We start from the raw sequence: 20,026 nt of genomic DNA, 5'->3' as shown, positions 1-20,026 counted from the left end.
TAATAAGTGAGCCAGGCTAGAGCATGCTGCGTTACACGCTCTCTGATCATCTGGACAGCTATTGTCAGAAAAAGGAAAAACAGTTTCTCTCCATCGTCATGTCAGGGCTGGGATGCACATTGCACTCAGCAGCTCTCCCCAGATCTCTGCTGGTGGGGGTTGGATGGGTTCCTCTCCCACTTGCCTTAAAAACTCCTAGTGTGCGGGCAACCTGACATCAGTCCCATGGCTTGCTGGCTTGAAGGCAACCATGGTGAAAACAGTAGCTGCTAGAAAGCTGGCCTGATAGCACAGCTGTGGATGCTGTGGGTACCACCACCACTGCAGCTGTGCCAAAGCAGTACCTGCCTGTGCAGCTCTCCCTCTGCAGTGCTGCTGGCTGCGGGACGGTGTGGAAACCCTTCACTGCCACCGGGCATTGGGCAGACACATCTCCTCTTCCCACCCAGACCCCTCCAGCACCACCCACACAGCAGCGGCTGAGAAAGTGGAGGACCTGGATGAACCCCAGTATACTCTCTTCACCCAGCAGGATCTCTCCGTCACCAGTTTATGTCCTACTCTTATTAAGGCTGCGTATTTGGTTTTTTCCAAGCTGTGCAGTTTCTCCCTGTCATCTGTTGGGGAGCGTCTTTCCCTCCTACACTCAAGCTGGGCCATTCTGCTTCTGCTACAAAAACACCTTCCTTTTTCTCCTCTTCTCCTCCCCTAAGCACGGCTTGCTTTCTGCCCTACACATGCACTGTTCCCCCCCAAGCCCATCCAGGTTCAGTCAGAGCAGGGCACAATGGTGCATGCTGCAGGTTGGGGTGGAAATGTGAGACCTTGAAAACAAACCTAGGCAAAGCCCTGGAGCTCAGACCGCAGGGTCTGGTCCTGTCCTCAGCTGACACGGTTTCTGTGCAACTTGGCTGCATAAACACGCTCAGACAGAAGCCCTGAAGCCTGACGTTGCAGGTGTTATGATCCCAGCTGTGTGGGGGAATGGTGAGGTCTTTACACATTTTCCTGGAGAAAAGGCCTGGTCTACCTCCACTTAACAGCAGAAATCCTACTAATTCCAGCATACCTCGGATCCCGTCCTTCCTAGCACCCTAATCTTGGGATTGATGGGTAATCTGGGCACACGCTACTCACGTCTGTGACGTTCACCACCCCAATCTGTGGTCTGAACAGGTCAATCTTGAATGTCTTCTCCCAGTAAGTGATTAGCTGCAGGAGAGAGAAACAAAGCTCAGAAAAGGGCATTTGCAATACCCCGCTGCATTAGTTCAGCTGGCTGGGCTGTGGTGTGGGGAGCATGCATCGATGAATGTACAGGAGAGAAAAGAGGCTAAACCCAAGCTTGGGCCACTGCACACGGCAAAGGAAAGTGCCGGTTCTGGGGATGTTCCCAAGACGCCATCTTCATGGGAGGTAGACCCAAACAAGCAGCTCTTAGGGATCACCCGTGTTCCCATTTCCCATCCTTTATATCCTGTGCATGTGCTGGGGCAATTCCTGCACTTGTGCATACAGCCCCCCACCCCCCCATCCATGAATAAAACCAAGAAAGGCAAGGAGCCTCTGCCACTCACCAGAGGAAAGTCGTCGGGGTCAATCCAGACAATGCTCAGGTCGGGATTATCGGTGTTGTCCCTGGCAACCTGCTTCAGGATTTCCAGGAACTCAAAACCGTCTGAAATGATATATGAACCGCTGCAGCCCTCTTCTGCAAACACGCAGGCACTTTCGCTTGCAGGGTTTTCAACTACCCTCATCCCCCTATGCACACAGGAGTTGTTTATAGTTCTCATTAAAATGCTGTCTCCCAGCTCTTTCTGCTGATAATAAGGCTTTTAATTTCGAGCATCCTCCCCGGGTATTGAAATTAGTTACACATGAATTAAGTCTCATAATCCTTCCGTGGAGTGGAACAATGTCGCTATTTTCTTGTGGCAAGGGAGGAACTGAGCCCCTGAGAGGCCGTAGATTTTTGGCACACTGATGGTGCTGAGAAGCACGATGCCATGACTTTTCAGGACCTGATGCCCACAGGTTTCCTGCGTGCACATCACACACCCAGCCACACAGCAAGATGGATACAGAGTTAGGGAACAAATCCTGGCGCTGGGGTGTAAGGGATGACTTTTTTTCCCAGCCAGTTATCTGTTTATATCCAGAATTTGAATTCCAGCTAGCATACCTGCTAGTGTAAACACCCAGAAGCATCCCAGCTCCCCATCCCAACAGGCTGGGGCTCCTTGTCCCAGCAGAGGCATGGGGCACTGTGATGCAAATGAAGCACCTGAAACTACACAGTCTTGAGTGACGGAGAATCACGCAAGGAGGAAAATGGCCTCCTACCTGGGTCATCTTCTTCAGCAAAGGCCACAATGTGGATTCCCTCCATGTCATCCTCCTGGAAACAAAAAAGCTATTACTAATGGGCCAGGGAAGGGGGACAGAGTCTGGGCGGTTGCTGGAGTGGTGGGATGCCTTTAAATGAACAGGACGATTGCAAAGGGAAGCTTGACTGGAGCCCTACCAAGATACCAGAAATGGGAGCTGAGACAAGGCTGAGTTGTGGATGTATTAGGCGCTGAAGCAGATAGTTTGGGTAGTGTTGCTGAAACCCTTCAGCTAAAAATGAGGTGGGCACCATGATGGCAAAGGCAAGGGAGCTTCTGATGGTGTGGGGCAAAACCTTGCCTGGAGAGAAGGCTCCCTAGAATGGGAATATGGGCTCACCCTCTATGCCCGAGGCCACATACCCTCATAAATTTGCAGCTGCCAGGGGATGGTTTGCAGGGAAACAAATATCTGCCACCATGCTCAGACCCCAAACATGCTCCTCTGAGACCAGCAAAGGAAGTTTCCTCACAACTTGTGAGACAAGGTGTCTCACTTGGACACCTTTCAGGAGGTGAAGGGGCTCTGCTTTAGGTGAGGGTGTCTGTGAGCAGCAAGGGAAATTGAGTAGGAGGCTCATTTCAGGGTTCCAACGAGTGGAGAACAGAAACAGCCTGGGGGCTGCTTTTCTCCATGAGACACGTGAGTAATAGGTAATGATATTGGCAAAGGCCAATGCATCTGCCAGCCAGTTCATCATCCGCCTGCTATGAATGTCATCTCTGAATTACTCCACAGATCGGCTTCTCCTTCCTCACCCGCTGCCAGTCTCGGTTTCCATTTCAATTGGTTTTAATGCGAGAAAAAATTCCCATCTAAATGCTAATTTCTTTTCCCTTCTGAGCCCAGAGGTGACAAAGCCACCATCGAATACTGAAAGGAAAAAAAAAAAAACGTGAAAGATTAAGTGGAAAACATTATCTTTAAAAACAATAGCTGATGCTGGGCCTTTGCTGGTGTCTTCAGGGAAAACGTTTTCACCAGGGCATTCTAGGCAGGTTTACTTGGGATTCAGACCTCTCACAGCTGGTAAAATCTACACTGTTGCTTTTTCTCCATATTTGCCCACAGCATTGTCAGACAGCAAAATAATAATAATAAAAACCCCTATATATAGTTATATACTATAGCTATATTCTGACCTCCAAGGCAGCAAAGAATACTGGAGTAACTCCAGTGAAGGCATTGGGGATGTTCTGAGCTTGCAGCGAGATCAGAATCCAGCCTGTTTTCTCCTGTAGGTACAAATCCCCTGCTCATAGCAGAGGCAAGCTTTGCGTTCCCAGGCTGCTGGTAAAGTGGACATCCCATCGCAGACAATTCACACTTTTCTTGGGGCTATTTTAGAATATAATCAGTATAAAAGCAAAACCACTGCATGTGAAATTTGGGTCCCACTGAAGCCCCGTGAAAAGCTTAGAGGGACTTCAATGGTTCTAGGAAGCTGTATTGTTCTAGAATGGTTCTGTTGTTCTTCAATGGTTCTAGAATCTGTATTTCAAAATAAAAGCGATCATGCATTAAGTGACTCATAATTCCTGATTCAGTTTTATTACCTCTTGCCTTGTTGTATTAAAGACTCCCAGGGTTTTTGGTTCTTTGGAGTCCTGCAGCATTTCATGTTACACAGCCAAGCAAGGAGGCAACTGAATGCTGTTATAAATGTGTCGAGCTTTCTGGAGGAATAACTGCATCTTCCTTAGTGCCTGTAAAGCACCTGTTCAGTTTTGTTTTTCAGCATTCAGCTGGCACTTGAAGGTCCCTGACTGGCTATTAACATCCTACTCATTTACAGCAAAGGTATAATTTATTACACATTATTTTTCCTTGATTTTCACTTTTCCCTTTTTCTCCCACACTTGCAGACCAGGAGAGCCCTCTGCACATGATCCATGCCAAACCGCTGGTTAGTTCTTCATGATCGCTGACTTGCAGCTTGTTCATGCTGTGAAAATTGCAATCAAGGCATGATTTACTCTGTAATCTATATAATTAACTGAACTGCCTGCCCTCGCTTGCATTTTGAATTGCATGACTGACTGATCTGGTACAATTTCCATGAGTCGTCCATTTGGTACAACCTCTGTAGCTTGCCCAGCGAGCAGGCCACTGAAGTCACCCCACCACCAGCATCGATGCCTGTTAGGTAAGATGGAACATCCTTGGGAAGGGTGCTCTCCACAGCTATATCATGGCCACTACAGAGGTTCAACACCTGCCTGGCACACTTGGTTAGCTTTCCCTATTCTCTCTGTGGAGCAAACAGGACTCAGCTCAGCTGTCCGCCACTGTTGAGCAAAGTATTTGAACACACCATTTGAACTCAGGCACTGGACATCAGAGCCAAGGCTTTCCCTTCTTCCCAGAGGAGGGAAAGTGGCTTTGCAAGGAAGGAGAGATAATGTTTTGCTCAGCCAGAGGCTAGAGCTTTTGAGCAGTGGTTTCTTGTTGGAAGCTAGCAAGGGACACAAGGCTTCCCGCCCGTGCATGCTTACCCACGTCTCAAACATGTCCTCTGGGCGCAGTTTCCTCAAGGTGGCCCTGAAAGGAAGACAGAAACGCTCTTTGAGGACATGTCCAGCACCATCACACATGACGCTGCTGGCGTCATGGAAAAGGTCACCGTGGCACGTTTGGTTGGTGGCTGGAGTCAGCCTGTCAGCCACCATGTTTTGAATGCAAGCACAGGGGCACAGTAGGTCAACTTATGCTTTTATTTATGATGATAAAACCCTGCCCTTGCCCCCAGTCGACTCAGTGCAGACACTACTTGTGCTTGGGAAGATGAGATGCCTCTCTGTGCTGGGGTTCGCTGGCAAATTAGTCCCACACATGGCAGATTGTTCTGTCTGTGCTGAGAGTATGAGGTGACCCATTCACTTGTGTATTGCTGTCGCTGGGACATTTCTACTGGCTTTGTTCCCCTTTTCTCCTGGTTTTAGCCCAGCATAATTCCACCATAAAAACCCTTCCAAACTCTGCTGCAGCAAAGAAGACAGAATAACCTCTGGCAAGAAAATATAGATCATAAAAAACACGGGCAAGAAAATTTAAACCAGAAGACTGGCCAAAGCAAATTTTTTTGATAAGTAGTTCATAAAGGACAAAAAAAAAAAACCCCAAAACAGTAAATGTCTTCAGAAACATCTGTACCAGGAAGCCTATCAGAGAGCCTGGCAGGCTGAAAGGTGACTGGGGTCTTAAAGGGGCACCCAAGGATCACAAGGCCATCACAGACAAGCACAAGCAATCCTTTGCACCTCTCCCCCAGCAGAGCGTGTCTCCCTGGCAGACCAGCCCCAGGAGCTGTTACAAAGAGAAGCGTCCATCAATGAGGTCCTAGAACAAATTGGCAAAGGGATTAGCACATGTTGCCAGGACCAGGTGGCACCAATGAGATGTGTAATCTGTTGCTTCGGTTTGCCTTGCTACCAGAGCAGTAGAAACAAGGATCATTTCTTAGAGGTTCCTAAAGGACCTGAGGAGCCACAGGTCTGGAAAAGTGACTTCTTTATGGGCATAATCCTACCAGAAAAAGTAGAGTTAACAGGTATTTGAAGCAATATGATGCAATAGGACAAGAGATGCATGGCCTTTAAGAGGAAAATCACTGCCATGGGTCTGCTGGAGTTCCCAGAGCAAGCCAACAAGTGGGCAAACATATGCTGGTTAATGCAGTGAGCTACCTTCAAAGGACCATTGGACAAGGTCCCTTACAAAAGGAAACTAAGCTGCAGTTAGATCAGAGGAGAGGTCCTCCTGTGGATTAATGACATTGGAAGAGGAAGGGTGGAGATAAATGCTCAGTTTTCATGACAGAGGGAATTAACCAATTAAGATTCCTAGCACAAGCTTTAGCATGATCATATGCATAACATATTCTCACATGATCTGAAAAAGGTAGGAAATAGGAATATGGCAGTGTTTCCTTATTATATCCAGTTCTTCAGATGACCAACACGGGCCTGACTGTGAGGAGACACAGAGGGGTCCCCTGAGACTTGAGTGTCTGCCTGATAGACATGGGAAGAAATGCACTTGCAGAAAAACAATCCTGATTATACAGGTGCAACAATGGGTTCTAAATTAGGTATAATTAATTATTGCCTCTCATGAAAGGGGCCCAGGTGTCATGAATTGAGAAAGAATCAGCTCCAAAGGCAAAAACAAGGTTACAAAGAGTTGAGAAAAGACGTCATACCATTATAGCAATGGACGACTATGCTATGCACCTCCACAGTGAACATATTTGTTGTTTTGGTCATCCCGTCACAGAAATTATATGGGACAACTGAAAAAGGGACATGGAAATGTAGCAGCAGTGAATGAAGGTATGGAATGACCTCTGTTTGGGGGAGACTAAGTAGATAAGAACTCTTTATCTTGTAGAACTGGTGAACGAAGAAGATATTGGCAGGGGGTCTAAAAAATTGGGAGTGGGAAAAAAAAACCACGTGAATCAGGGAATAGCTAGTCATTGTTCCTCATAACACGAGAGCTAGGAGGCATCCAGTGAAATTATTAGGTAGCAGGTATAAACTGAACAAATAGAAATGCTCTTTGGATATAATGCATAATTCAGCCACTGAACTCATTACAGTTGGATACTTTCAGCATCAAAATGGAAATGAGGTTAAAAAATTACTATAGAGATTGAAGAAATAGCCACTAAGCACAAGATACAGTTTTTGATCCAGCCAGCCTCCTCACTGCTGATTATCAGAAACTGGAGGTTACATCAGGTGAATGCATGTTATGTACTTGTACCTGGCTTTCAAGATGCTTTCCCTAGCTGCTCTCTGGGAAAGCTCTTGGAGAAAGGAAACTCAGTGGGAAGGATTTGATCACATCCATGTGTACCAATTACTGTGGTACTCAAGATTTACTCTGGTTACTTCCCAATGCTGGAGGGATCAAGGCTACTGGGTTTAGGGGAATGAGAGGGAGCAGAATTCAGCCCCCACGTTGCTACACCACAGTTAGAGAACCTCGGTTGGGGGTGTGCCCACCCCCAGCATTTTGCAGGAGAAACAGGCATAAACCCAGATGCCTCTCGTTACAGGCAGAGGGATTACCATGTAATTTGTATTTGTGCAACAGAGGAAAAACCTGGGCTGAAACCTTGGAGTCATGGCACCCAGCCACCATCCCCAGCCAGCCACCTATTGACCTTGGACAAGTCACCCCACTGTGCTGAACACTGGCTTCCTGACCTGGTCAGGCGAGGATGAACTTTCCCACTGCTGCCTGCAGCTGCCAAGGGAAGCATCAGCCTGGAGGCTGTGTCCAGGCTCCTCCTGGGCACCTGCTTCAGCTCCTGTCTTGAGGCTGCAGTGAGAGCTCAGCAAATCCCAGTTTCAATGCAGGGCTGGAGGAAAAGGTGGTAAAGCCCACCCAGGTATGGCAGAAGGGAGCCCTTTTTGGAAGGGCTATTTAAAGCATGCCAAAGCCCATGCTTGCAGGCTGGGGTGAAGTGAGAAAGTCATCTGTGTGAGGGGCCAGAGGCAAGAGACCGTCTACACCTTCCTGCCGAGTTGTCCACAGGGAACCACCATATGGCAGCTGCTGAGTTTGCTTTGTTTTTCACTACAGGCCTGATCATTTCTGTGTCTGACAAATTCCACTTCCAGCCTTTAGCTTTATGTCCTTTACTGGTGGCAAGGCAGGAAGAAGCACTTTGGCTCCGAGAGACTCAATATTAACTGCTGGGAACATATCACTGTCACCCCATGGTTTTTCCCCTGCCACGGCAGCACCTTGGCAGGTTTGGGATTTCAGGCATCCAATTTAGTGAGAATCCTTTTAATTCCCTTCTGAGCCTTGCCACTTGCAAAAATATATGGCCCAACCCCTTGCTCCTAACAAGCACAACATAGCATCTTGAAGCACATAAGACTTGGGGGGTTTCTGCTTCAATTTTGTGCTGGTGGAGAGCTTGCCTATTAGGCTACCACTTAGCTGACTGTGTTTAATCAGCCTCCTGATGCTGCTGCCTGACTGAAAGAACTTGGGAAGAAAGATGGGAAGGACTGAGGTCAGGAAGTCCAGGGGGTCAGCAAAGTGACCTGTCAGTACATGGGAGATAGAGGACCCCTTCATACTTCAGAAAAAGCAGAGATCTGTTTCCAAGTCTGGTGACTCACAGACTCTGGAAATGATCTCCTGTCTCTGAACCCTCTGTGTGTGAACACAAACCTCCAGCCCTGCCCAGTTCGGGCTCCCCTAACAGTATCTGTGGTCCTGCTTTTCTTGAACTCTTTTCTGGCCCCTTGAATGCCTGCTGGGAAATGCAGTTGCATTTAGATAGCCTTTAAGGGTGTAAAAATACAGCACCTTATAGGTAGTTGTGCCCTTATATTCAACCCTGTGCTTTTACATGGGATCAGCCTTTCCAGTCACTTCCAAGACTGTTCATGGCCGAGTCCCTAAGCAAGTATGCAATAAACCCGATTGCAAAAAGCATGGGGCATCCACAGCTCCTGTTGACATGATCAAACATAGATGCTCAGCACCTTTGCAGATGAGGATTAAGACAGACATAACAGCAGTGGCTTCCTCTCTGCACCTGCAGTCAGCAGGAACCTCTTAGTCCATCATGGTTCCTCAGAGCTTAGTTTGAGTTCAGAATCTGCCTGCAGACATATCTGACATCAGAAGAGGGATATACCCATTGGTGAAGCTGTTTTGGGGAAAGGGGGGACTGGACACAATTTTGGTTTAGCTTGAGAGGCCTTGGAGAAGATCATCTTCTGTACAGACCTAAATTAAAAGCATGGGCGAGTAGGGCAAAGTTTCTGCTCTCCACTGCCTGCAAACCTCCCTGCTTTTAGAGGTATGGCTAACTGGGGAGGAGGAGGAAGAGGAGGGAAGCTGTGTTGTCACAGCCCCATGGTGGTGGGCTCCAATTGCGGCACAGATACTCACACCACTGGGAGTAGGAAAAGACCAGCCAAAATCTGAAACCTGGGCTAGCAAATCACCAAAAGGTGGTCATCATCCTTATTTTTACTGAGAGGGATGCCCCAGATGGGCAAGCCTGTGATGACAGATACCTTTAGTTGCTTCCCATGGCCAGGAGTGTCCTGTATGCTACGTACCTTTTGTGCTCCTTCACAAATTCAACCAACTCCTCTTCTGTGTAAGGCTTATCAGGGATGTGAACAGGCTCATCCATAAATGGTTCATAGAAGTCCACCTCATTCATTTTCAGACCTAGCTTCTTGGCAACCTGTTGAGGTGCAGACGGGCAGAGATGAGCGAGCCTGACGTGCCTCTCTGCCTATCTAGAGTCTTTCCCAGTGGTAGAGCTAAGGTCAAGGTGCTTGCTCTCTTTCAGTGTATACACTCTTAGGAGTGGCAAACAAAACATGAATGGATCTTTCCTTGGTTAAAAAAACACAGATGATCTCTGTACTACTGGTCTCAAGGACTTGGGCAGAGCAAAGCCAGAGTCAAGGTCCCGCAAACCTAATGGGGCTGGTCACTAAGCCCAGACCAGGACCTGCCTCCATGCTATAGCAATAGCCTTTTATCTTGCGACAGGGCCAAATCTGAATGCTAACACCAATACCACAAATTACAGGAATGCTGAAAATGAGAAGCTGGAGCCAGATTTAAATCTGGGAGCTTCTGGAAAACAGGTGGTAAAGGCTGTGAGCTCCCAAGGTGAGGTTCATGGGTGCTTACCCCTTTGTCAAAGGTGGCAAAGAACTTTATGTACGGCTGGAAGTGTTCAGCAGCTTCTTCAAATGCCTTGTAATCTGGAAGGAGAAAAGGGGAATGAAGAAAAGATTTCACAGGCAGCTGGCCACGCTCTGATCAGCACAGAAGGCACTAGGGAAGAACAAATATAAATTATTGCAAAATACATCAGATGATAGCACTCTGTTTCTTCTACTCTTCCAGGGTTTACAAAAAAGGACGCTTTCATATAGAGCAAACAGGACACATGTTGTGCAGCCCCATGGTGCTGAGGAATACTACAGAGCCCAGCATGCCATGGTTAACTAGGGCTGTAATCAGCAGCCCTGCAAAGCAGGCCCAGGGGTTACAACTCCAGCCTGTTTCACAGGGGTGTTTTCAGCTGCCCTCTTGCACAAGCAGTAATTCAGCCTGGAAAACTGATGGAGTTGCTCCAGCATTCATGACTGCTGCCATTCCCTGAACAGTCACTAAGCATGATTAGGCATGCTCCCCCTGCTGCAGGAGGAGGGAGCAGGAATGAGGTACACTTTTACTGTTACAGATGCCAGGTCCTCAGCTAGAGTCAGGAAGGATGCTCTCTGCCTGGTGGGAGCTCTTTATAGCAGGTTATTTCCCACCTTTCTTCAAAACACTTGTAACTGATCTGCATTAGGGGCACAGCCCTATCTCAGCTGCCCTGTAGCCTATTTTGAGCAGGTGAGAAAGCTGAAGGGAGAGGTGGATGGTCTGTTGCAGTGCAGCAGACCTGGTGCTTGTTCAGGTAGGAATACCTGTCTTTTTGCAAAAGGCAAGCCTTGTAAGTGTGGGGTGCACGCCACCAGCACTGCCCGAAGAGCAGGGGGAGCACTCGGGGCTGGTAGAGGAGACTGCTGGGGCTTGCCAGGGAGAGTCTCAGGTGAGGGTTTCTCAAGACTCATGAAAGCTGATGGTTTTGCCTGGAATGCTCCCTGAGTCCCACATCCTTCAGGGCAAAGGACCAGCCTCTTCCCAGTCTTGGGGTCCAGCAAGGAGAAACAGGTCAGTGCTTCTGCCGGGCTGCCCTAAGGTGTCCTGCTTGCTGTTGCTGTATGTTTGCCAAGTCAGTATTTAACATGCGTCCCTCTCATTCCCTTTCCCCCCTTCCTCTTTGTTTGACCTTTTGGGCTCGTTGCTCATAAGAGGGGAAGCTTTGGTCCCTTTAGGTGCTCACACAGTGTAGCTGTAACCTCAGGTGTTTTGGGTGAGGTAGACTTACTTCAGGAGACCCTGGATTACCGCCTACTTCTGCCAACAGACACCTTGAGAAGGGTCACTGCCATTGGTGTACGAATGGGCTCATGCATAGCAACAACAGAAACTTGCCTGCAACCCCACCTCATCCTCTAGCAATTTTGGCACTGTCACAGCCTGCCATATACCCCTAACACCCTTAATGTTCATGCAGAAGAACCAATGCCCAACCCCAGCAAGGCTCCAAGCCCCGCAAGGAACATGTTAATCTTACGTTCAGAGTCTTCTCCTTTGAAGTAGCCAATGAGTTTGATTTCCTCATCGATTTGATCAAAGGCCTGAAGCTCCAGCTTGTTGTTTATGATCTCCACGGGGTCTTCTAGCAGCTGCCATGACAAACGCATTTGATAACACAACGATTTGCAATACCAACCTATGCCTGGCAGGCTGCATCACTAGCAGCTGAAGTGGGGAGAAAGAGGTCACCCAATTTATCTGCTGCTGAAAACCCTACTTATTGCTCTCCGCCCTAAAGTGAGGAACTAAGACATGTAGGTCACCTTCAGAGGGAGCCATTAGAAGGTTCACTGCATAGGTTGAAGCATCAAGAGGGAAGCTGAGAGAGGTCTGAGTAACTCAAAATGGATGCTGAGGGACCTGTTGTGATGTGAGATAAGAAGTAGCAATTGCAACTGGCTTTAGAGCGGCTGAGGAAGAGTGAGAGGAGTTGAAAGGGGCCGCTATGGAGACTATGAGCTGTGAACGATGGACATATTTGTCTTTAACTCTAATCTGCTGGAAGAGGTTACTGCAAAGAACTTGCTTTCGGAAAACATTAAAACCAGCATGCCAGAGCATGGCCAGACAGTGTTCTGGAGCAGTGGAAAGTCTGGATGTGAATTTTCCTGGCTGATCCTCCTATGCAGGATGGGTTAAACCCATGCTTTGGGCCCAGACAAATCACAGTGTTGATGAGGAAGTTGGAACACCTGTCTGCTGCTTCAGCCTGTCATTAGTCTAAACTTTGCTTCTGTTTTCTTAAATAGCCACTGCTGGTGAAAAGATTTGGTCTGATTATTTTGCCCAGCAATACTGGTGTAAATCAGGTGTGGCTTCACTGGGGGGGGGAAAATGCAGTACAGCCTGCAGGGGAGTAGAGGACATCTGGTTTGTTTTCCTTTGAGAGCAGGCTGACAAGGCACCACAGATGTGTTTGGTTTTATTTCCCTGCCTTGCTGGGTATTTTTCTTCTTGAGTGGAAAACACAAAAAGAGAAATCCTTGCTTTCTTCCTTTGTTCACAAATATGAATTTTCAGTAGCATACTGTGAAGCACAGCAAACAAAACCTCACGAAGTGCCTTGTTACTGATGCTCCAGGATGTGGCTGTGCCTCTGTTGTGTCCAGAGAAGGGTGGAGAGCGCACTGCGGCCATAGTGGCCTGAGCCACTGGAACCAGGGATCCCACCACTGCTGGGGTCACAGCAGAGCCCTGTGCCTGTGGCCCTCCTGGGTGGGGCAAGATGCCTGCCTCAGTCCCTGAGCCACTTACGTGTGTTTTGGCAACAGTGCCTGATGAATGCATATACATCACCATAGGAGAGCTCAGGTTCTAGAGAGCTGTTTCTCTTTCCCAGATGTGCTCTTCACTACTGGCACTCCTGCACTGCAGGTCACCATTTAGGCAACCTGCCACCCTGGAAAACAAACCCTGCCAGCCCCGCTGGTTGCCTTACCTCCCTTATCTGCATTATTGCACAGCTGCTCATAAAGGGAGCCTCATTTCAAAGGAAAGCCAAGCCACTGCAAAATGTTTTCACTACAAAGCAAAGACCGTGCTTCTGGGCTGTTGGAATAAAATGTAAAGAGAAATGCAACACTTTGATGAGGGAATCAGCACCTCTCTTGCATTTAGGCGCAAGGGTGAGTACATATTTGTGCCCATGCACAAAATGACCTGAGACCACTAAGTCCTAGGCTCTTCTCTAACTCATGAGAGTGCAATTTGGTAAGCTCACTGAAGAGGCAGTAGTATGCTATCCTGTTTGTGTGGTTGTGTCTAGAAATGGGCAAATAGTTGGCAGCATATACATTTTTCAATTAATTGAGCTGGTTTTTGTTGCTCTATGGGAATGCTACTTCTCAGATTTTTTTTTAAAATAACACTTACTTAAAAAAAAAGTGAAAGATTTTGCAAATGGCAAAGTGTTTGCACACCAGCTTGCTAACTGAGGTGGGTGACTAGCAGTTGGTTATGTGGGATTGTTGCTTGCTTTCAATCAAATACTCCATAAACAGGAAAGAGAGCAGAACATCTTTAAGATATAAGTGATTGGTGGCATATAAAGGTACCAGCTTTCCTGGGAACTCATGGGCGGACAAGTATTTGGGAAGGTGGCAAACATAATCTCTACCAGCATGTAGCAAACAGGGATGGAATTCCAAATAAAAATAAAGCTGTGTTTTTTAGCGAAGTGAGTATTTGCAAGGTCTTCTTTGAGAGGCTTTAACTAGCTCTGAGCTTATCTGTGCTTACATCCAAGAGGAATTCCACCAAGACATCTGTGGCCAGTTCCCCATCAAATTCAATCAACCGCTCCTCCTTAAAGACATAGAGACTTCCCTCTTCAACCAAGCCTGAAAGAAGGAGATGGAAAACATGTGGTCAACATGTCACTAAAAGCAATTTTACTACAGAGTATATTGCTTGTTATTCTAGCAACATCTCCTGGGAAAATGCGATTGCCAGTTCCCGGGCTGGTCCAGTTGGAAACAACTCGAGCAACCTCCTGACTGATGTTTCATGGCATGAGGGACAGACCTCAGCCAGAACTTGTGCTAGCTTCTTCCCAAATGTTGAACTTTTTTGTTCAAGTCACAGTTTGTCCTTGGTTGGAAAAATTCTGTACCAGGAACTTGTTTTAGCTTGGCTGTCTGTATTGCAGTAAATAGTACGGGGCTCTAACAGACATCCCAAATTTGAACAACCTGACACTAGATGGAAAATGGATTTTGATGCGGGCTGTGCTCTCTGCCCAGAGAAGGATGAACTATGTGAACATAAACAGTGAGCTGGAAGCCAAAGCGAGCTTCGAACTCTCTGTAGCTTAACTAGCCTTGGCAAAAGGGTTAGAAACGTATGGTAGAGATGCCACAGATGGCAGGCTGGCAGATTTGAATGGTATATCACTGGACTGAGGATTGGGTGCCACTGTGTCTCGGTGGAAGCTCCAAAATCAGCAGCACTAAGCTCCTGCAGTGCAGGGTACCATGGGTCAAGGTGATTTTGTTTGCTCCTTCTTGGAGAGGCAGAAGCTCTCAGATTTAGTTTAGCCTCTACCAGCACACTTAGCCTCTAATATAGGAAAGAAAATTACAGTCCAGTATACAGCCCAGTATGCTTAAACAGTCTGACCTTTAGTCTAGTAGTATATTTATGTGCCGTTGTATTTATGTGCCATAGTATTTTCATATTCCTTTGTGGGCTAAAATATAAAGGAATCGCCAGCCCCTGGAAGGCAGCTGTTTCCAGGGGTGGTCAATGCAGCAGCCTTTCACCTTTACAGTAGGTTTCCTCTTCTGCTTTGGGGAGCCAGTCAGGAAGGATTGGCACCTGGCTGCCAAACATTGCAAGGCTGTGGCTCCCCCATTAGTGGCTGGGGGTCACCCTGCCATGGAGCTGGCAACGTCTGGGGGCCTATGTGTTGTCCCTGAAGGTTGTGGTTCTGTGCTGCTGTGTTAGACTTGTCTCTGTGCAGGCAGAGCATGGAATTACTCCATGACACCTATTTACAGTTTCTACTCTGCAAGCTTTGAGCTTCGACCATGTCATCGCTATGGCACAAATTGGTTTTCTTTTTCACTTGGTTTGGCTTTCTTTTGGCAATCTCAGCTAGGAAGCTTTTTGCTGGAAGGGTGTCATCTCACCCCCAGCTCACCTTGCCCCACAAATTGATCCTGCCCATGTTGGGGTGGGCAGGTGGTCAGTGTGCAATTGCCACCATCACTCTCCTCATCATGGTGACAAGCATTTGGCTGTTGTCTCCAGGGCTGCTTGTTGGGCATCACTCCCACACTGTCTCCAAGCCATTCCAGAGATATCAGACATGGGACTCACCCAGCTTTTTGGCAAGCTTGGCATCCTTCTTGGAGTCCACCATCCCAAAGCCAATGCTCCTGGGCTCTAGGACCTGAGCGGCCAGCTGTGGGAGGAACCAGAGAGCCCAATGTTAATGTCATTAACACCACAGGGTAGCTAAAGGGCATTGTGCCCTGCTAGCATGGCACGACAGATGCAAGTGACCCATATTCTGCTTTCAGGCAGCACCAATAGGTGGCACGGGTCACATGCTGCCTCCCTGCTGAGATAACGCTGCCCGGAGGTCACAAGGGTTGGATTTCTTCCCACTGTGTCGTAGCACCAAGTTTCCTGGTGATACCACACGCTGCTAACTGCTGTTTGACACTCATGCATTGGGAGAGGGCTCCCAGCTGAGTCAGGGACACCAGAGCAGTGAGCATGGCTGGGAGAAAGACTTGTGCCACCGACACAAAGCAAAAGCTGTCTCCTCCCTTGTGCGTTTGTGGCTTCCTAAAGGGGAGCATGACATATGGGCACCACAGGTATTTTAACTACAAAAGTGCTTGGTGCCAGGCAGCAGTGGCTGCAAACTGGAAGGGATGCAGGGCACTGCAGCATCGTGTTTCCTTCGTACATGCGAGGGGGTGGCCAAAGCAGGCTCCCAGCAAAATAAAGCAAAGGGACTTCTGGCTTTGCAAAAGCGGTCCCTTCTGCTATGAAATGCTTTAAGTCATGTCTCCTGTCCAGGCTTCAGTCAACCCCAGTTCCTGGTCCCTTCTTTCTCCTACAGAAACAAGTCATGTTTGCCTCCTTGCAGCTTTGGAAACTACTGCCCCCCATTCCCACCGTTTTTGATGCAGTGGCCTTTTGAAGATATCCAGTTCCTGCCTGTTTTGTGAAAATAGATATGTGAGGAAAGGAGAGACATCTGCAAGTGCCCCACAGTGCTACTGGTCCCAGCTGAGACCCTGTGAATTCCAGAGGGGCTCTGTAGAGGTGCAGTGACCCTGGGAAATGAGCCCCCTTACTCACTAGATGCCTCACTGCAAGCACACCAGAGACCCATCAAGGTGGTAATGATGCTCTGAGACCACCAAGCAGCTGTAAGACCCCCCTTTTCCCTCCCTGCTCCACAAATGCCTCTGATGCTGATGGTTTTCTTGCTGTCCCCCCTCCCAACCCAGCTGGATGTTGGAGGGGCAATAAAGATGATGGGTCAGGGGCCTCCAGGACAGGAATGTCCCTATTAGGGCACAGCTGTCTGTGCTCAGTGGTGAGAGGCTGGATGGGGGCAGAAGAAAAGCTGCAGCCAGAGGGATGGTGGGCTGATTTATGAGGAACGTCCTCCCCCAGGACCCATTTTGGCACCACCTCCCAGGCCCCAAAGCTGGTATGAATGTCACCTAGCAGCACTGCCCCCATGGCTGCACGGCCCCTTGACTCCCCACTATAAATAGCCTCTGCCTGTGCCTGGCCGCTGTGAGAGCAAGCAGCCATTAAAGGCATCTGGAAGAAAAAGCAGTGGGGCAGCCCCCTGGCCTGTGACCCAGGGCTTCATGGGGCTAGCCAGCTCCCCATGCTGGCAGCACCCAGCCCTTCCCTGAAATCCTGGGGAAAACTGTGGGCATCATGGGGATCAGGGCTCAGGGACCTCCCTTGGGCAAAGAGGAGTGATGGAGAACATGGTTGTCATCTCCCTTCTACCAAATGGATGTCCCCAGGCCTGTCCCAAAGCCCTCCAGAGGGACTTATTCTCCACTAACCATCATAGCATAACTGCAGCCTTATTCCCCTGTGGCTACTGGCCTGTTGATTTTAGGGGGAATTGCCATCATATGAGGCAAAAGGGGTGCTCCATGTTATGCAGAAAACACACGATCTCATAGCTCTTTCCTTGCTCTCTGCCAGCACTTTGAAATAAAGGTAAGATGGAATATTCAGGGCTCCTGTTCACAGAGGGTACTGCCTGAACAGGGCAGAGCACTGGTCCATATTTGCATATGTATTGATAAGGCATCTGAGGACTGGTCTGATTCATTTGGTATCTCATCTCCTAGCTCAGACCACAGCGATCTGTGTTAGAGCACCTGAGAGCAGCTGATACCCAAAAATGCAGGGAGAGATGGATCCATCTTGTGAGCTCCCTAGACAACTCCAAGTGGGCAGTTGTGGGAGAAGCTGTGTTCTGTCCCGCATTAGGAATCTGCCTTTACTGGACAAAGGGATGGATCCTGTAGAATCATCAGCTTCAGGGGACATTATCAGCAAGTCCCTGCTTGATGGCAGTTGTGTAGAGCAGCAAGAAGTTCCTCAGAGTCAACACTTGAGGCTCTGGCTGTGCTGTGACAGAGGTAAAACACAGAAATCCCAAGGGAAGATGACTGTCCAGTCATGTCCAGTCCGTACTTGATCAAGCTACTTACAGCTGTTAGCCACGTGCCAGACAAAGTCAGGCAGTTTAAGACCAATAATTCTTGACTCACGCACACAGGAGATGATTAGGGTTTCTCGGGGGTGTTTGAAGAAGCTCAGAAAGGTACCTTTATCATGTGAGGTTGCAACACCTGCTACAGACAAGTAGTTAGGTGTGAACGGGGATGTTTGTGAGAGAGGAGGCATTGGTCAGGGATAATGTATGTGAACATGCAGCATATGTAAGGTAGCTCTTCAGAGGAGTGTGGGTGCAGCTGTATAGCTGTGAGCATTGGAACTTGCTGGGAAAGGGCAAACATGTCTAGAAAATGTGGGTGACAGCATGAAAGCCTCTTTGTGTGAGACTGTGGGAGCGTGCACTTCGTTAGGGCTCAAGAGGCAAAAAAGGTCACAGTAATGCTGGTGTGCTTGTTGGTGTGGCAGGGCTTGTGTGGCTGTGTCTAGCAAGACTGTCTCTAGGACATGGATGTACCATGCATACGAGTGTTTGGAGATGCTCCTCTGAAGAGGATTGTCCCAAGAAAAGACATTCAACGGTGCGTGTGTGTCTGTGGGGATGGAGCTGAGAGCTAGGCAGGCAGGCAGGCTGCCTCTTTTGCTGGGACTTTCACAGTAATGAGGTGAGTGGTACAGCCTGTGCCCATCTGCAGAGTGCGGGGGTCCTGTACCAGGGAAATCTTTACGCAACGCAAGACTCCCAGGAGTTCTTTCCACTGTGGCAGTGCCCAGACACAGGAGACCTTTGCAGTGTGTCAGTACCTATGGCAGCCTTTTCAAGTGCCAGCTGTGCAGGGGCTGGACATTGCTCCTGCCCTTGCTTTCCCTGCTTGCCACTGTAGCAGGTGAGCCTGACCGTTGCTTAGGTGAGGACACATTCCCACACCTATATTTGAACCCCATTAAAGCAGCAAAATATAGAGTATGCCAGAGGCACAGCAGCTTGGCTAGCTGTCCCCTGCTCATTACAGTATCAACCATTTATATATCCCCTTACAGTATTTTCTGATTCCATAATGCTAGTGCGATTTGAATGCAGATAATGTTTCTAATCCTGACAATCCTCTTGGCTCAAGACCTTGGGATAGAGTCGGCTGTAATGTAAGAACACAGCCCCTCCTCCTCCTCCCTTTAAATTCATATCGCTTGAAGTCTTGTCTAGCCAGACCCCTTGTCTTCATATCAGTCCCTATAGTGAGTAATTTAGCTTCAACAGCTGCATGGGGAGGTGGAGGGGAGAAACCGCCCTGGAAGAACTGGACCTAACTGGTCACGCAGTCCCTGAGGTACAGCGGGAGCTTTCGGCAGGCAGAGCTGGCTAAGACCATGAGTAAAGACCACAGTCGCTTGTAAGCTCATATCCCATGTACAGTTTGCAACCTTCCTCTCATGTGCTTGAAGCCTTTGCAATGCACACTTTCTAGCCACAGGATCATGAGCTGGGAACCTTAGGAAACCTTGTGCAACCTTGGGAAAAAGAGATGCAAGTTTGGGAGCACGCCTCGTTTTTTCCACTTCCCTTAGCTAATAGCCATGCTTGGGTTTGCGTAAGCGTGAGGGATTGCGTGGCTCTGGCATGTGTGAGAGATGCCAGCCCAAAGTGAAGCTTGAGTACCACCAAGCAAGCAAGCACCACCTCATCCTGGATGGTGTCAACAATTACTGGCAATCTGAATAATGGAGATGGAAAGAAATAACTCCCTGCCAGAACATCTCAGCTTCACACCTACCATACCCATCTGAACTTAGGTGTGATACTGGGAAGCTTTTGGTAGATTTAAGAAGTCCCGCAGGGTCATTCTGAAATCCTATGTTATAGAGCAGCACAAGTGTCACCAGCATAAGGGTGACAGACTGCCCAGCCACGATGCTATTTCAGCTGCAAAGAGCGATCATGCCAAACCTTGCATTTGGTGTCAGTTTTGCTGTCGAATGGCAGACAAAATCCACAGAGAGGGTTGCAAATGGGGCTGGGAGGGGTAGATGTCTCAGCATAGTCAGGTTTTTATTGTGGAGTGACATTATGGCTTTGTGGCCTGGATTTTCTTCCTGCTTCACTAGCACCTGCAGGGTACTGGGAACGTTGGATCTCTGTGAGAGCTGTCATGAGTAAACTCTTCTTAAGCATGAGGAATTTTCTGTTTCCCTAGCTGACAGTGGTAGAAGAACAAAACTCAAGCAATGCAAGGAGGAGAGCAATAGCAGGTGATGA

The 20,026-nt window shown here is 48.4% G+C and overlaps 1 protein-coding gene and 1 long non-coding RNA gene across 2 annotated transcripts in view; both read right to left on the bottom strand.

Annotated features, from left to right (window-relative positions):
- The window catches only part of LOC135315794 (uncharacterized), a 212,058-nt gene that overhangs the window by 131,373 nt on the left and 60,659 nt on the right, over positions 1–20,026 (bottom strand). The gene's annotated exons all lie outside the window — the stretch shown is intronic.
- Positions 1–20,026, bottom strand: part of CASQ2 (calsequestrin 2) — a 33,755-nt gene that overhangs the window by 3,838 nt on the left and 9,891 nt on the right. Inside the window, exons 2-10 of the mRNA XM_009504718.2 lie at positions 15,421–15,505; positions 13,840–13,940; positions 11,579–11,690; positions 10,078–10,151; positions 9,489–9,619; positions 4,887–4,932; positions 2,347–2,401; positions 1,578–1,678; positions 1,138–1,212 (exon numbers count right to left, since the gene is read on the bottom strand). Of these exons, the coding sequence (XP_009503013.1) occupies positions 1,138–1,212; positions 1,578–1,678; positions 2,347–2,401; positions 4,887–4,932; positions 9,489–9,619; positions 10,078–10,151; positions 11,579–11,690; positions 13,840–13,940; positions 15,421–15,505 (780 nt within the window). The remainder of the gene's footprint in view (positions 1–1,137; positions 1,213–1,577; positions 1,679–2,346; positions 2,402–4,886; positions 4,933–9,488; positions 9,620–10,077; positions 10,152–11,578; positions 11,691–13,839; positions 13,941–15,420; positions 15,506–20,026) is intronic.

The sequence above is a fragment of the Phalacrocorax carbo genome, chromosome 1 (assembly GCF_963921805.1).
Source record: "Phalacrocorax carbo chromosome 1, bPhaCar2.1, whole genome shotgun sequence".
Classification (NCBI taxonomy): domain Eukaryota; kingdom Metazoa; phylum Chordata; class Aves; order Suliformes; family Phalacrocoracidae; genus Phalacrocorax; species Phalacrocorax carbo.
The sequence above is the reverse complement of the archived record's forward strand: the minus strand, read 5'-3'. Positions and strand labels throughout refer to the sequence as shown.